Genomic DNA, 18,396 nt, shown 5'->3' on the forward strand with positions numbered 1-18,396 from the left:
TTTATAATACTAATTGATTAGCATTTATAATCATATTTCCCATGATGCAACATTCAACATGGCGGGTTTGCAAGTTCCCTATTGGATTACTTTTGTTATGTACAGTCTAAGCACGCAGTTTTTGATGAGATGAGATGAGATGTAATACCAAGTTTAGTGTGACTGGCTACAGGTTTTGATGTTTAGATAAAGACAATGAAGATAGAGGTTAACCTCACATGAAAGAAACTTGTATACAGTCTCGCCGAACTTGATATCTCGAAAGTGTATGCTCATCCTGTACATCCTGTGGCGTTGAATCTTTAGGCCAGTCTCAATGAACGTGACATCTCGTCTAATTCAAAGTACATGCTCATCCTATAATGGTTGTGATTGCAGTATTTTGGTCAAGTTAGCTAAGATGACATTTGCTTGTTGTGTTGTATAGCCGATTAGAGAATAAAATAAAGATGATATTGAATCCATGTTGGAGTATAGTCTCTGTTGTCATTTCATTCAAAGAATTGTTTTTCGTTAGTTTGGTTGGTTTCACAGGGAGAATGATGCTACTGGACCGCGTATGATGTTACAATTAGATATGCCGTATATTGGGAATTGGGTTTATGCTTGGCATGGTACTCCACTGTGTATAGAATATGAGGTGTGTGTGTGGAGGAGGGGGGGGGGGTCTATTCAGTACAATTTACAGAGAAAATAAAGTATAAATTTAATAAATAATATTCTTTCTTTTTAGGCTCAAAACCAGCATTTATCAATGAATTACGTAGTTAGATCAGTGATTACGAATGACGACGAAATACAAAAATTCAAGGTGATTTTGTCTTACGAAAATACCCCTTACAGACACTTTCTTTATGTTAAACAAAGAAATAAAACTTGGACTTTTTTAATACGAAGTTGTAGTCAACTTAAATGGTGTCAGAACTTGTGATAAAACAACTATGTTATGGTTGATATTTAAAGAGCCACAAGCTGAATGTGTAAGTTCGGTTTTTGTTTGTTTGTTTGTTTGTTTGTTTGTTTGTTTGTTTGTTTGTTTTTGTTTTTGTTTGTTTGTTTGTTTGTTTGTCTGTTTGTTTGTGTGTTTGTTTGTTTGGGGGAGGTGTGCTAATTTTTGTTGTAGATTGAAAGATACCTGTTCTATTCTAATTGGTTATTTAAGCACACGTAACCATCAATTGTTAGTGGTAAAACTGAACCTGTTGTTTAGGAATAACAAATATTGAAACAAATTGGTGCCTGGATCATGACATACGACAGGGATAGCAGTAACGAGACACCGCACGAGATCTAGAGTGACAGTGGCTGTAAAATATCTTGTATCTCATTATTCGAATTCCATTTACAAGTCACGTGATCACCATATCACGATACATCTATACGCTGCGGATTGTAAACTGATATATCTACATTATTTGTACAGCATCCAACACCGACTATTTCTGCTGTTTTGGAAAGATCCTATGCGTAATCATGGGGTCGTACTTAATTTACATCACCATGGTTACCATATGTTTATCGTCAGTCAGTAACTGTATTGCCGAGGAAGTTGAAGGTAGGTTTTATCGTTTGCATATTTTTAACTGCGATATCCCGGCCTCAAAGTTATCAAGAGGCCCTTTTACTTCATAGCGGTGACAAGATATTTTAATGTCCTTTACGATTCAACTGAAGAAAACCGTCTGAGTGTTTTTTGGAAAATAATTATTCCGCTATATTATTGCATGTGAATCGGTTGACCTTTCAAGTGAGCACCAAATGAAAATATGAACAAAAGCTTTCATTTGATAAATATATTTAACTATGATAAGTTTTATTTTGATGCCGTTCACATTGAAGTGCCATGACCTTCTGCTGTTATGACCTTCTCAACGAACAGTTATGTTTGAGGCGAATTCAGTTTATAATTACATTCATGCTATGCACTACAATGTTTGTGTGCATTATCAAAATTCTCGTGACATGTTGCAATTTTGTGTTTTTCTTGTTTAGTTTTTCTACTTCGCACTATAGCACAGTTTTAAATGAAAACAAACTCTGCTCCTTTTAAAACCAGGTGATTGAACCAATGATGAGTAAATGTATACACACTGTATATTACTTACATACAAACAAAATATAATAAGTTTATTATATATTCCCGTAAAAAAATGATATATAAAAACAGTCGAAGTATTTGAGATGAAAAGTTCAAAAGTTTAAAGATCAACGAGGTGCCTAGATTGATGATAGCCGCTGTCTCAACTTGGTCATGCTATTTAGATATAAGAAATTATTTCAAAATGAATGTTACTGATACTTATACCAAAAATACTCTGGTGAAACGTACTTGGCCATTATACGTGTGTCGGAGGTATTCTACTCTGAGGTAGACTGATAACATGCAAGGCGAAAAGAGGATGCTGTTTAGTACTTCTACTATTAATAATGGACGGGGCATCTTCTTCGGGGGAGGGGGTCAGTGGATCAAATCAAGGTGTTGGTTGGTTGGGTTCCTGTTTTTGAAATTGGAAATTGTGCAGGTCACTCTGCTTGAAACTGTTCGATGGGGGGGGGGGTATTGTGTTTTTGATTGTGATGGAAGCAGGTATCATTTCTACAATGCCATGATCATGGTTCAACTGTGGTGCTTCACCCAAACCTAATTTCTCACCTAGATTACCACACTGTTTACTGCACAATATATGCTGTAATACATTAAATCTTAGACTAGCAAATTCAAAGCTGGGAAGTTTTTGTGCACAAGTCTAAAACTACCTTAAGATAGCACTTCCTCCTCCAAGCTTCTAGACCACCTAGTATACACGAAGATGTTGATTAAGCAGAGCAAATACAAAGTAAAAACATAGAGAAAGTAATAATGTGACCTTTGTCATTAGTATGTAGACATTGTATAGAGTGAGTCAGTCAAGCAAGAATACCTATCGTGTCCTAAGACTGCCCCTAAGTGTTGAGAAACTTTTATTTTTAGATATAAATAGTTCCACCACATGTGTGTTGTACATGAAGTACACGGTGTTAAACCAACTTCTATTTGAATATACTATCCATTACAATATTATATTATGTTAGATAAATGGGACAATGATAGTCGCAAGCAAAGACGGTTCATAATTCGACCTCTGCACGACAGTGCGAACATATATAGACCCCTCTTCTATCTAGCAAAAATGTCATTGCTTAAAGTTAATATACGTGGCACGCGGAGATATGACTTCAAACGCGTAATTTTGACAATGCGCACAAGCGCATACATATACATTCATATGTGTACATGCAAACGCGCACACGAATGCCGCACGAACTCACATACAAATATACACGGGCTATGTTCGAAGTTCAATACCTACTCTACAGTAACATTGACATGTATTTGTTCTTTGTCTAGCCCACTATGCACGATTACGGAGGCAAGCAACACCGAATCCTCCTAGTCAGAAAACGTCCACTTTGTCGAACCCTTCTACTACAACACGTGATACACTCGGTACTCCAACAACAGAGAGTCGTCCAAAACTTATAATAACAACCATTCAGGTAGGTAACTATAAAAATAGATTTTCTGTCTGTTTTATAGGTAATAAATAAATATATATATATTTGTAATGAAAAACGTTTTACATAAACAAATAAACACCCCCATCCCTACCCCACCCCTTTATTCAGGTCATAGATGAAATCATGGCAAGGCCTTGAAGATGAAGGTCAAGGTCAAAGGGTCCTAGATGACTAGAAAGCAGCACTTCAACAGCAAGTACGTTGACACATCATGTATTGTATCAATTCTTATTCAAAGTGGCATGGAGGTCAAGGTCAAAGGCCTAAAAAAGTTTACCACTGTGATGGGTGTAGACACTTGAATGGAGTCTCTATCTATTCAATGCCTTCAATTATGGATTATATAACATTTTTCTACTACGAATTGTATTATGATTGGACCATTTACGTCGCCAAACAAAGTGACGTACATATATGTCCATCAAACCTCAAAGTACGTGACCGTGATATTTTGGACAGTTTTAGTTTAAATAGACAGGAGTTTCAAAGACACATTCTGTATGCGGACAGACGTCGACATGCTCTTGTAAATACGGACAGATGTGGACATTTGTCATTCCAATACCCCCCCCCCCGCATTATCAGTTAAATTTGGACCAAATACTCCGTCATCGTGTTGAATATTGTATTGAAAAATATAATTTGTCAAATAACGTTTGTAATCAACCAATCAATTACTTATAATGAGACTCTAGGTCTGTGTACAATCTGATTAAAATATGATACGGTGAAAGCGGCTAGATGATATTGTGTTTATTTAGTACTTCTATTTCCATAGTTTTCTGTCATTTTGTTTCGTTCCGGGTGATCACTGCCTCCTCACATCTGACCCTGTGTAATAGAGAAGTGTGCTGTTTCGTTGAAGAAACCTCTCAAAAGCGCGAGATTTGAACGAGAATTTCTATGACTGTAACACAGGGCCAGATGTGGGAAGGCTGCGATCACCCGGAACAAAACAAAATACAAAAAGCGATGGAAATAGAGGTAAATAAAGACATGTAGCCACTTTCATCACATCAGATTGGATCAGTGTAATGTATTCATCTGTGTTTTCTAATAGGAACCACCTTTCTTGAAGCTAGTAGATGAAGAAGTTACTGGAAACAATGAATATGAGGGATATATTGCCGATCTTGTTAGTCTTTTAGCATATAAACTCGATTTTGACTATGAACTGAGTCTGGTCCCTGATGGACGGTACGGTAGTGACGATGGGGAAGGTAACTGGACTGGAATGATTGGCCAATTAGTCAAAAGGGTAAGTCAGATGAAACTGTCGTTATATACCACAGACCATGTAGATTTGACTCAATGTTTCATTAATACCTAGAAACACTACGAACACGTATACATACATCATCTGCCAGTAACCCCCTACAGACCATTTTAAAAATAGTTTGTAAAATACTATAGGACTCGCCAGTCGTAAGAGAAGACTGGTAAAAGCTGTCGTACCGTCTACATCGCCAACAATATGGTTATGAGATAGCTAATAGCTTCTCTATATCTCTATCACCGACGTTGGTACCATGTCACCATCCTCACTGTATGGAAGGTCGTGTTTTCGAATTCATTCAAATTTTACTCATTCTTTTCAGATGTTAATGTTATTCAATGATTATTTAATAACATGATTAATGATTATTAACACAATTACCTCGTTTTATTATGATTACAGGAGGTAGATATGGCAGCCGCACCATTGACTATAAGCTACCGTAGAGAACAAGTGGTCGACTTCACCAAGCCATTTATGAATGCAGGTCTTCAGGCGCTTTTAAAGAAACCGACAAGTGGCAAAGATGGGAATCTTTTCACTTTCTTGTTTCCATTCACAGTCGAAGTATGGATCTGTATCATTGTCGCTTTCGTGGTGGTTGGAGTAGTACTTTTCCTGTTGAGTAGATTTAGTCCGTACGAGTGGCGAGCCTTGTCCAAACGCGATGAAGTCACCAATGCCGAGGGAAAACATTTCAACTGTCTGAACTCATTCTGGTTTACATTCAGTACCTTAACTTTGCAAGGATACCACAATTCTCCCCGTTCCATCGCTACTCGTTTCCTCAGCGGTTTCTGGTTTTTCTTCATCATCGTCATCCTCTTCGCATATTTGTCGAATTTGGCATCCTTCATGACAGTGACAAGGGCGACGTCAACTCCAATTCAAAGTTTTGATGAGCTGTCAAGGCAGTACTATGTCGGGTACGGTACACTTGATCACGGGGCTACACAGTCTTTCTTTCGAGATTCAAAATATGAAATGTTTGAAAGAATGGGTTCTTTTATGGATTCTAACCCAACGTTTTTAGTGAAGAGTGTTCAGGAGGGAGTGGAGAGAGTTATACAATCCAGTGGGACATACGCATTCATTGGAGAGAGTACCTTCTTGGAATATGTTGTCAATCAAGTTTGTAGTCTATATGTGACATCGGAAACTGTCGTACTCAGATCGTACGGACTCGCTTTTCCGCTAAACGATTCAAGAACTGCCTCGTTTAGTGTGGCATTGTCGCAACTCAGAGACGACGGAACATTGCAAATGTTGCAAGACAAGTGGTGGCGCACTACAGGCCAATGCGGTAAGACCTCATCAGAACAGTATGGGAAGAAACCTATGTATGCATCGGCAATAACTCTGGTTGATATCAGTGGTATATTTATCATCTTACTTATTGGTATCGTCCTCAGTATTCCACTCCTTCTTTGCGAATGGGTCTTCTATAATTCGAAACAGAAACCGGTCGAGGTACGTATACGGGAGCTCGTGTTTTGTAAGTTTTGATCAGATCGTATCATATTCATGTTATGACTTGTGTTATTTACTTTATTTTGAGTCAACAGAAATGATCATTCATGGATGAGCAATGAATATTCATGGGAGATATTTTACACTGAACGGAATAAACACTTAGGAGTCATAAATATTTATTGTTCGCAGTGAATAGTCACTTCTGCTGGCTCCAATGAGGCAATGTGGCCCACAGCAAAGATACCCTATAAAGGCACACGTTATTGGATCTGGATGTTTCTCTGAAATTAAAAAAAATGTAAAAGTAATTGTAATTATAAATCACGAAATGACTTTCCAGAATCCATAGTTTATTTTTTTAAATGCCTTTATATCCTGGCGTGGTGTTCCCCTTTAAGAGGTAGTTTGAATAAATCACTTTTTTTTTCTTCTTTTTATTTTTTTTACAGAAGCCTGAGGTGCCAAAGAGCGATTCTGGTGCCCAAACTGAATCAACTGGTGTCATGGTGTAAATATAAGCAAGTTCACTGTGAAGTTGAACATTCAGAGCTAGAATCTGGCCCAGTGACGTCATCTTAGCGACTTTCCTTTATACTGTAAGGTCCCAGAAAAGTCATTATCACCAATTTTGTCACTTATAAAACTTAGCAAATCTGGCTTAGACGATACCTTCTGTACACTAGGGTGAAGCATTCTGGAAACACTCTGTTATATTCTCTTGAAACAATAGTCTCGGCATTGTTTGGGCGTTATGAGCTCCCAGCTTTCTTTGTTTTTCAGAGTGCCTCTCCCTGTGTATAGTAAATTTCTTCCACACCATATTTTCCAATTGTTTTTCCAATTTTCATAAGTCTATTTCAGAGCGGCTCCACAGTGGTGCAGGGGATGGTGAAAATAACTTTACTGGGTTCCTACATACAAAGATGTAGCTAATTAGGTGAAGTCAGTCTCGCTTTTGTTCTCTGTAAATAATATACAAAATAAGACAATGATTTGTCCTGGAGAGTTATTTCTCACCATTATATTGTATTTCTATAGCAAACTAACAAGGTAAATCAGATCTACATTACTAAAATCGGGAGGGATCTTCTGAACGTGGTATACATAGCATATGTATGGCTGCGGATAAGAGATAGGATGTGGGGATAGTTCCTGGAATGTTTGCATTTTTTACCGCCACCATTTATATAGCCACAACTATCTTTACATTCATAAGCTAAATAGAAGAATGATGTCAATTTTGAAGGAAAAATGCAATTGCACTCGGTTGCTTGGCAGAGTCACTGAGTTAATGGAATGGAATGTTGTAGCAGTCTAGCATCGTATTTCAACAGTGACTACCCTCACTGTGTGCAACATGGTCATGTCTGCATGCAAATTGGTGTACAGATTGGTGGAGTATTAAGGATGGAATCGCTTGAGATTATTAGAGCCTTCTAGTAGATAATTAGAATATTCATAGCTATGTGCAATCAGTATATGTGTTGTGAAAGAAATTTGGTTCTTGCTTCTATTCTAAGCTATTGTATTCTTTATCAAGACCTGCTTCAACATACATGTATCATACTGTCTCGCTCACGTGCAATATGCAAGAAAAAGTAGTTCCGCAAAATATTTTCACTTTTCAAGATCATATTTTGCAATCTAACCGGATTAATATCACAATAAAAAATAATTTACATGCCCCATCATATAAACGTTCCCTTGCCATGTAATATCAATACAGTCCTGATATGGAATGTACACCTTTGGAACGGATGGCTTTTGGTCCTTCTCACGCCAGGCGGATTATCATAGGATCTTCGGTCGCAAACATCCATATTTGGTCAGTGATATACAATGCAATGAAACCAGCAATGACCAGTATTGTATCTTGGTCACTTTTTAGATTGTGTAACCATGCAACGCTAAAACGCCAAGTAGAAATTGTCATTTACCACCATACTCATCAAGCCAAATTAATGTCTTTGAACAGAAAATATGGTTTATATACCTGGTCGTTCTACATCACTGGTTGTGAGGAAATATGAGTCGTAACATTCCAATCGCCGTTATTTTACCGATTTTTCATAAATTATGCTTAAGGAGGTATAATCATATTACTCCCCAGTAGTTTCCTTCACTCAGCCAGAAAATACCCATGACCTAATGATCCGTTAGGTCACTCTTATTTTCTTTGACTTAATGAAGAAAAATATTTGCGAATAAATTAATCATCTTGACGCTTCCTTAAAGTTTAATTAATAAATCGTAAAACGTGTACCGCCTCTGACCGCTGTAGGTTTTCTATAGTGGTCTGAAGTACCACCGACACTATGAAGCTATAAGTAATTTTCATCCATATCAACTGATGGCAGGTTATAGGTAACACAAAGACTATAAGTATTTTCCTGCACTATCATATTTATTAAATCACATTGTAAAGTTAATAAGATTTTTTATTAACAAACACATAGTTTAAAATGTGTCAGAAGCTTAACTTCTCATATGTCAGAACCTCATACAAAACATCAGAACACAGAAGAGGTGTCGAATTTGACGTAATGCCCAGACTGAATATGAGAGTATTTAAGAAATAGATTTATTAGTATTTTGTAATATTTATCAAAACATAGTTCTTGTTTTATAAGGATAATTTGCAATAAAACGTTTTCTTGTGTTTTCTGCGATGTGTTGTTTCGTTATTTTTTGTACACTATTTATGTTGTCATAGCAATCAGATACGTATTCCTTGAAAAAATCCCACTTATATTCGAGAACACCAGTCACTTTAGACAATTTTTGTACTAATTTCCTTCACGTCGATCATATCCTTTGTGCATACAGTATCTCTGCCAATTTCTGTGTCATTTTTAGTACATTATTCACAAAATATGAAGCTGAAGATGTACTGACTAGCAATGAGTCAAGCCTCAATTACATGTCTAAAATGGTAATATATATATAAACAAAACACTTAAATGTACAGAATGAAATTCATAGACTTAAACTGTAGACGACCATTAAAGTTCGTAGACGTTTTTCAACATATAAGTTGTCAGCTGAATTGATCAACATTAGGTGATAGCAACGAACATAACAACATAAGTTGATATCAACGAACATAACAACATTAGGTGATAGCAACGAACATTACAACATTAGGTGATAGCAACGAACAGAACAACATTAGGTGATAGCAACGAACATAACAACATTATGTGATAGCAACGAACAGAACAACATTAGGTGATAGCAACGAACATAACAACATTAGGTGATAGCAACGAACATAACAATATTAGGTGATAGCAACGAACATAACAACATTAGGTGATAGCAAAGAACAGAACGACATTAGGTAATAGCAACGAACATAAGAACATTAGGTGATAGCAACGAACATAAGAACATTAGGTGATAGCAACGAACATAACAACATTAGGTGATACTAGCAACGAACATAACAACATTAGGTGATAGCAACGAACAGAACAACGAAGGTTAGTAGCAGGATATATGAATTATGTTATTATCGGATGCATAACTAACTAGATGTGAACTGACTGCCTTCGTGCACGGGTAATTTAAAACTGTTTTAGCCGTCTATACTGTAGTGAAATTTTTAACGATTTTGTGCAATACAATAACAGAACTTACGAACTCGACAGAAACATATGCTTCCAGAATATGAGCTAAAGACGTTGTGATGAAAATGTGGAAACCAGGTAAAATGTCCAATTATCGGGTACATGATTATTTTGTTTCTTGCGCGGCAGCACCATAACTTTTAATGATTGATGTCAAACGTTTACAGTAGCTGTTGTTGAATGCCAAAACAGAAAAAGACAAACTCTTACCGGACTTACCTCGAATCATGTTATTTTTCTTTGAGAGCGAATGTTTTTAATTGTATGACATACAAACTCTATGCACTGAAAATTCAAAGTTTTTCACTGTGTTAACGTTAGTTCTAAAATATGTATGTATGTATGTATGTATGTATGTATGTATGTATGTATGTATGTATGTATGTGTGTGTATGTATGTAATGTACAAATGTATGTATGTATGTATGTATGTATGTATGTATGTATGTATGTATGTATGTATGTATGTATGTATGTATGTGCGTGCTTGTGTGTGTGTGTGTGTGTGTGTGTGTGTGTGTGTGTGTGTGTGTGTGTGTGTGTACATAATGTATACGACCATCAAAGAAATACAAATTATTGATCGATAAGACACTAAATGGAGATGTCAGTTATTTGCTCATTGGCACAGTGCATTGGCGTGGTCACCGGTCGTCCTCTCCTCTCATTATTGGGATTCCATTTACAAGTCACGTGATCACCATATCACGACACATCTATACACTGCCGATTGTAAACTGATATATCTACAGTATTTGTACAGCATCCAACACCGACTATTTCTGCTGTTTTGGAAAGATCCTATGCGTAATCATGGGGTCGTACTTAATTTACATCACCATGATTACCATATGTTTATCGTCAGTCAGTAACTGTGTTGCCGAGGAAGTTGAAGGTAGGTTTTATCGTTTGCATATTTTTAACTGCGATATCCTGGCCTCAAAGTTATCAAGAGGCCCTTTTACTTCAAGATATTACAATGTCCTTAAGGATTCAACCTAAACTATTTTAGGCTTTATGGGGGGGGGGGGGGTTATATTTTCCTGATGATTGCATTTGACTTACAGATGAAAGTTCATCGACGGGTGCAAAGAAAACAAGATATTTTAATATTAGATTTCTAGTTAATAAGATATTGCTTATTTTAACATGTTATATAGTTGTGAACTGTCATGAACTCCTCAATGACTTTCTCCATTAATAGCTACACTTAGTTCATGTCAAGTTACAGTATTTTTAAACCGTTAGAACAGTCCTTCATATGTATGCATATATGTATGTATGTATGTATGTATGTATGTATGTATGTATGTATGTATGTATGTATGTATGTATGTATGTATGTATGTATGTATGTATGTATGTATGTATGCGTACATATGTGCGTGTGTATGTGCGTGTGTGTGTACGTGAGAGAGAGAGAGAAAGAAAGAGAGAGAGAGAGAGAGAGAGTGTGTGTGTGTGTGTGTGTGTGTGTGTGTGTGTGTGTGTCAGTGCTGCATTAGTTGTCAGAATTAGGTAGATTTGTCAACTTCGAACTGTTGTTGTAAATCAAAATCGAATCGAGACCGAGTTTTTGTCAAAACAGATGAGGTTGAACAAGTACTTTGAAAAGTATATAATACAGAGACTGTATGTAGTCTTTGTGTTTGAGATATTTTAGGGTAAATCTATTTAAAAGGAAAGCAGGTGTCATAATTCGATGAACATATAATAAGTGTGTGCAAGGATCGAATGCACAAACTATTCTGTAGACATGTACATGTCTTAGGTCAAAAGTTGAACGAGGTACCAAGACTCACTCTGTGGCCGTGGACTGTTGTCATAACTTGATTCTCTCCCTCTTTTAAATAATTAACTTGTGTGAAAAAAAGAGAAGTGAATGTACTATATCAATGTTGTTGATTCCATATTTATAGTAAACCACATACAATTGTTAGCTGTCACGGTATTCAGTAATTTCAGTGAGTTTTGTCCCTCTATTAAAATGTGTAAATAGTAGAGAAGTCATCATGACCCAAGAAGTGACCTCAAATATAAAATAAATCAAAGTATCAGTCAAACCATAGACCCTACACATAGACCCTGCATGTGTAGCCGGGTCTATGGTCAAACAAATAACGCCTACCGTGTCCCCAGTGTGCCTCAATTTGTGTTGACAGACTTGCTATATTTCAGACATCAATTACAGTTAGTTAATTCAGCATGTGCCACTTTAAGGAATGCGAAGACTCCGTGAGTCAATTTATAAATAATTTATATGGCTCCAGTGTGAAATAAAGTTCATATTGCTAACAAGTAAACCATAGTGATTGAAATTCTTGATCGACCAGGCTCGCAAACCAGAGCTCTTATTTCTTCCGCTACACTAGACTGGAACAGCTAAAATAGAAAGACTGTACGTGTAAACATATTATACATTTACATCTGTGTCGATTATGTAACTTCTTGAGGCTGTAGGTTTTACTTGATAGGTAGGTATATCGCCTTTTACATTCTCGCAAACCAGGGCTATTATTTCTCCAGTAGGGACCGCCTAGTTAAGAACGGTGCCGTAAAACGGTCGTGGTTTGCGACGATGGCTTTCTACTGCTGGGGACAGAAAATCTGACTTATATTAAACAAACGTTTCTCCTCACTCATCACACTGCTGTTGTTCAAAAATGTTCTTTTTTCTGACAAGTAGTGCAACAATCCCAACTTGCCAAATGATCAGCATTGATTATGAATTGTGTATGCTGCGTACGTACAGTCGAATCTTCTCTGATCTGGCGAACGCTGTCTGTTTTTAGCCGTAACATAATTTTCAATGCATTGCAATAAATACTACGTGTATGTAGTATGTAGCAAGTTTCATTTCTTATATTTTGTATGAAGCCTTGTGTAGTCTGTAAAATGACATGATTGAAAACATTGCCGGTCGTCGGCTATCTGCAATTCAGAATATCGTTTAGCGTGAGTACTTGGACGCGGAATCAAAGTAATATTTATAATACAGAAATTCAATTGATTTCCAGACTATTTATATCAGAAATCAAGTTACCATCACAGTGAATGTCCATCCCATCCCATCCCAGTTCAGTGTTTGGATCGAAGTTTATATTTAGGAGAGATATATATAAGGAGATGGTAAATCCCTGCTGTTAACAGAAATGAAATACCGATTGAAAAGATATATAGGCTGTATCTACAGCCCAACTAAATACACAGCTGTTGTCTGATCTTTGTGGAATCTGGTGACTTTTGAGTGGATGCCATCATGACTGTAATGTTTGATTAAAGGGGAACATGCTGAGTTTGCATGTTTTAGAAAGCAATCGTTGATGTATATTAAACGATACCTTGCTATTGGCAGAATTCAAACCTGCTATTTAGAAATATTATACATAATTTATCATATATATACTAAAATCGGTTGTATGCTGTCAAGTATGTATGCTAATAGAAGTCAAAATATGATTTCATTGGCATCGAATGCATGCATCGTCATCCGACCATATATATTTTAATTATATATATATATATATATATATATATATATATATATATATATATATATATATATAATTTATATATGTGTGTGTGTGTGTGTGTGTGTGTGGTGTATACATGTGTGTGTGTATATATATATATATTTATATATATATATATATATATATATATATATATATTTATATATATATATTTATATATATATATATATATATATATATATATATATATATATATATATATATATATATATATATATATATATATATATATATATATATATATATATATTTCTATAGTATTTTCAACGACAAGCAAAATGAATGATAGTTTTTCCCTTACTACCTTACAGAAGGCCTTCATTTTAACACCTGTTGTTTTCTTACATTCTAGCCGCTAACCATGCACGATTACGGAGGGACATTGACGCAACACCAGGTTCTAAGAAAACAGCTACGCCATCATCCATCCCTTCTGGTTCAACTCGTGATGCATCTACTACTAGTACTACTCAGTCTTCGACAAAAGATAGCCGTCCCACACTTAGAATAACAACCATTGAGGTATGTAATCTGGAGACAAAGTATAACGTTGTCATAGTGTATGTTTTCGGTAACAAAAAAGGAATCGAAAATATTTTACACACTTAGTCCTACTGTGAAAAATACTGAATACAGTGTATTACTGTAATGAACACTGCTTTCAATAGGATATAATCAGAGCACAGCATTTATGAAATCGCACAGTTTCAATGGTTTTATGGTGTCTAAAGTTGCCTAAATATGTTCTGGTGAGGTAAATATATTACAAATATTCAAATGTCTTTAGCCAAATCAAACCAAAACTGTAAACCGTATATATTGTTTGCAGTAGACTGTATTGACAAATGTGCTGGGTTTTCGGGGATGACATAATCAATTATGTTAGAGGGGGAGGGGGGGGGTGTTAGTAAAATTTGCGTGCAAGGCGAGGAGGGGGTTCTCAGATGTTCATTTTTTTGGGAGGGAACAATTCATCAAATCCAAACCCGTATATACGTCGCTATATCAATATATTAAAACATCGATGCTGAACATAGATGTGTACTTTTCAAATATTTTCTTCAAATAATTCTATGCTTTGAACTTATAACTTTGAAGTGACTCATGACCAGTGTGGTGTCCCAATATTTCGCCATACAGGGACCCCCGTTCTTGTATTTAGAAGATGATGAAGTAACTGGAGGCCAGAAATATGAGGGGTATATTCCCGAACTTGTTAGCCTTTTAGCCGATAAGATCGGTTTCCACTATGAACTTAGTCTGGTCCCTGATGCAAAATATGGTAGTGAACATGCAGAAGGTAACTGGACTGGAATGATTGGTCAGCTGGTCAATGGGGTAAGTCAGATGAAATTCTCGTAACTATAGATACAACATCAAGATATTCACCGTACCGTCACCACCAACTCGTCATTTTTTAGTCATCTTTAACCATCAGACTTTTCCATGCTACTATTTTCGCTTAGTTTAAAGGTTTTTTAAAGAGGCAATATGGATAAGAAATGGGTTTTCGTGAATAGAACGTACTTTACCATGTGTTCTTGGTATGTTTCTTTTCATGTTTATTGTGACCACAGGAGGTAGATATGGCAGCGGCACCCTTGACTATAACCTACCGTAGAGAACAAGTGGTTGACTTTAGCAAGCCATTCATGAATGCAGGCCTTCGAGCACTTTTGAAGAAACCGACAAGCGAAAGGCACGGAGATCTTTTTGCCTTCCTGTTGCCATTTTCCGCAGGTGTGTGGATCTGTATCTTCGTCGCTTTCGTATTGGTTGGTGCACTACTTTTCTTTTTAAGTCGATTAAGCCCATATGAGTGGCGAGCCTTGTCCAAACGCGATGAAGTCACCAGAGCCGAGGGACAGACTTTCAATTGTCTGAACTCATTCTGGTTTGCATTCAGTACCTTAACTTTGCAAGGGTATCACAATTCTCCCCGTTCCATCGCTACTCGTCTACTCAGTGGTTTCTGGTTTTTCTTCGTCATCGTCATTCTCTTCGCATATTTAGCTAATTTGGCATCTTTTCTGACGATGACAAGGATGACGGCACCTCCGATTCGAAACTTAAACGACTTGTCAGGACAGACCAAGATCAAGTATGGTATAATACCAGACACGTCGACACAAGCCTTCTTTCAACATTCTAAGTATGATGTCTTTGAAAAGATGTGGTCTTTTATGGAAGCAAACGGTCCAAGGGTATTTGTGGATAGCTATAATGAGGGTACAAGTAAAGTTGCGTCGTCGGATGGAGCGTACGCATTCATAGGCGAGAGTACCTTCTTGGATAGCATCATTAACACAGAGTGTAATCTATACATGACATCTGAAACTGTAGTACTTAGATCATACGGACTTGCTTTTCCGCTGAACTATCCCATGACTGATGCAGTCAGCTTTGCGTTGTTGCAACTGAGAGACGAAGGAACATTGCAAAGATTGGAAAATAAATGGTGGTTCTCTACAGGTATTTGTGGGAAGGACGCCATTTTGAATGACGAGGAAAAATATATACAACCATCGACAATATCATTGGCTGATCTGAGTGGTATCTTTGTCGTTCTACTTATTGGTATCGTCCTCAGCATTCCACTGATTCTTTGTGAATGGCTTGTGTATAACTCAAAACACAAACCCAAGGTAAGAAGGAAGCAACCGTGTGGCCTCAGCAAACACGGTTAATATAACTCTTGAGTTGGATGATATTTCATTACGTCATATATTATATATAAGTTTGAGCGGTTAAAAGTTTAGCGCCACTCCAGGAAATGCGGAATTGTCATTGACTTTCAAATTGGCTTCTGGCGATGATTTCACATCACACAATTTTCGGCAGGAAACACCAAATTCAAACTTGCTCCACACAGTATTGTCCTAACAGTAGCCCAGCGATGCCTCGTGAGGTAAGAAGACATACATATGTGTTACATGAATAATAAATATCCATGACTATTTATCTGAAGGTAATAAGCAGTTCTGAGACATGAATATTGATTGTTCAGCTAATACATATGCATGCCTGCTGACTCCCATGAGCCAATACTGGACTACTGTTAGGACAATGGTATATGAAACAAGTTCGAATTTGCGAGAGTAAATGTTCATGCGGACTATGGATTCATACTTAGTAATGAAAATTCCTTCTCACAGAGTAAAAAAAAAACTGGAATCGACTCAAGGTTTATGAAAATGTATGTATTCATTAGCCCCCCCCCCCCCCACCTCCCTCCAAGACGGCAATGGTGGTAACCTTGATATATTTGGGATTCGCTTCTAAGAAATGTTTTGACTCTGTGAGTAGATATTTTCATTAGTAAGTTTGAATTTGGCGTTTCTTTGCAATCGCGAGAAATTCGAATTGTATGAAAATTCATGTATTCACTAGAGCTGTATTCTCCTTTAGGATGGCATTGTAACAGACAATATTAAACTAATAAGCAAATACACAATAAAACGTACTTATAAGGAAATCGTATTCGATAGTACAGTATGCTAAAGGTGGTAAGATATGAACGGGAAGATTTAGTGATCAAAACTGGCGTTCTCGATTTTTTTTTATCTTCACCCCCCCCCCCCTCTCCAAAAAACCCCAAGGTCATCATGTCATATAGGACATGCTTGGTGATATCTGTGTTAGTAAGTAGATGTGATTTAGTTTTCATCTGTCACCTGTGGACCACCGTATGGATGTGATTTAGTATGTCTTTCATAGTTTGAATAATACTTATCAGGATATTTCAGTATGAAACAAATGTAACCATCAACAAGAACACAACAGCTACAGAGTGTACACATGATAAAAAAACTAGCTAAATAATGGCACTTATTCACTTATTCTATTAAAAACAGGAAAATAGGCTATTATACAACTGCTTTTACATAAATTATTTCAACTGAAGAAAAGCACAAACCTACCCGCCCCCCCCCCCACACACACATACATACCCCCATACATACATACATACATACATACATACATACATACATACATACATACATACATACATACATACAAACAAGCAAACAAACAAACAACAAACAAACAAACAAACAAATAAATAAATTAATTAAAAATTGAGCCATCCTCAAGTTAAATGGTTGAATTCTAAGATACATTATTTCAAATATAATTTTTCCTTTTTCAGAAATCCAATATCCCAAAGGCAGAATCTGGTGCCCAAACGGAAGCAAGTGGCGTGTAAGGCTCTATAACTAGAGAGATGAAGTACAACTTTAATACGAGAAAGAGAAAACAACATCACCATTTTCAACCGTGCGCCATCAAAACTTGCAAGCGATCCCTTTTTTAAAGGAGGAACCAACAGGTTTCCCGAAACTGAATGAAAGAGCGTCATTTGATGCAATGATCTGCCTGTTTGCCATTATAATTTCATCAAGAATTAATTCAAAATCAAAATAAATTTTAGCTGAGTTATAAAGAAAGATGTTGGACACCACTAGGACAGATTGAACAATGCTAGTATTGAAATATTGCGTTGTCAGAGATGCAATCTGGGTCCATGTTTTTGAGAAGTCACTGCACGGAGTGTTTGCTTGTTTGTGGATTGTTGTTTTCATTCGAAAATGTAAGACTGGTATGCTGAGTGCATGGGGTAGGAGTACTATAGGGGTTGGGGTGGGTGGGCTAGTATCACGGTACTATAATTGTTAAATGTACACCACAAGTACATGCATCTCCTACTAGACAGTGTTCAACATTTACGTTTAATTTATGTGAGCGAGTTCCATTAACATCAATAGAGATATCTGCTTTTAATAAAGAATATCAACGATGAGAATTCATAGTGAATTATGTAATATTAGATGCATATATAGTAAATTATAGATGTGAATGTCAATTGCATTGTCGATATCGATAGTGTAAAAGTGTCGTGGAATACCCTTCCAGCATGTGCACAAGA

At 36.6% G+C, this 18,396-nt stretch overlaps 2 protein-coding genes across 3 annotated transcripts; both read left to right on the forward strand.

Moving 5' to 3' along the window:
- The first annotated feature begins 1,424 nt into the window (after window positions 1-1,424).
- Window positions 1,425-8,930, forward strand: LOC144436378 (glutamate receptor 2-like). 2 transcript variants are annotated; one of them, XM_078125170.1, is made up of 5 exons: window positions 1,425-1,555; window positions 3,389-3,537; window positions 4,619-4,816; window positions 5,237-6,304; window positions 6,757-8,930. In XM_078125170.1, the coding sequence occupies exons 1-5, from the start codon at window positions 1,474-1,476 to the stop codon at window positions 6,817-6,819; spliced, it is 1,560 nt and encodes a 519-aa protein (XP_077981296.1). In that variant the 5' UTR covers window positions 1,425-1,473; the 3' UTR covers window positions 6,820-8,930. The 2 variants fall into 2 exon arrangements, with proteins under 2 accessions (XP_077981296.1, XP_077981297.1); XM_078125171.1 differs by having other exon boundaries at window positions 6,760-8,930.
- Window positions 8,931-10,666: 1,736 nt separating this feature from the next.
- Window positions 10,667-18,262, forward strand: LOC144436377 (glutamate receptor 2-like). Its single transcript, XM_078125169.1, has 5 exons — window positions 10,667-10,831; window positions 13,822-13,991; window positions 14,610-14,807; window positions 15,047-16,114; window positions 17,620-18,262. The coding sequence occupies exons 1-5, from the start codon at window positions 10,750-10,752 to the stop codon at window positions 17,674-17,676; spliced, it is 1,575 nt and encodes a 524-aa protein (XP_077981295.1). The 5' UTR covers window positions 10,667-10,749; the 3' UTR covers window positions 17,677-18,262.
- Window positions 18,263-18,396: the final 134 nt, after the last annotated feature.

The sequence above is a fragment of the Glandiceps talaboti genome, chromosome 6 (genome assembly GCF_964340395.1).
Source record: "Glandiceps talaboti chromosome 6, keGlaTala1.1, whole genome shotgun sequence".
Classification (NCBI taxonomy): domain Eukaryota; kingdom Metazoa; phylum Hemichordata; class Enteropneusta; family Spengelidae; genus Glandiceps; species Glandiceps talaboti.

Bases quoted from the DNA above. Each gene is read 5' to 3' on its own strand.
- LOC144436378 (XM_078125170.1), top strand. From the start codon at position 1,474: ATGGGGTCGTACTTAATTTACATCACCATGGTTACCATATGTTTATCG. The intron at 3,538-4,618 runs GTAGGTAACTAT...GTTTTCTAATAG, and splicing joins TTATAATAACAACCATTCAG to GAACCACCTTTCTTGAAGCT. The intron at 4,817-5,236 runs GTAAGTCAGATG...TTATGATTACAG, and splicing joins TTGGCCAATTAGTCAAAAGG to GAGGTAGATATGGCAGCCGC.
- LOC144436377 (XM_078125169.1), top strand. From the start codon at position 10,750: ATGGGGTCGTACTTAATTTACATCACCATGATTACCATATGTTTATCG. The intron at 10,832-13,821 runs GTAGGTTTTATC...CTTACATTCTAG, and splicing joins TGTTGCCGAGGAAGTTGAAG to CCGCTAACCATGCACGATTA. The intron at 16,115-17,619 runs GTAAGAAGGAAG...TTCCTTTTTCAG, and splicing joins ACTCAAAACACAAACCCAAG to AAATCCAATATCCCAAAGGC.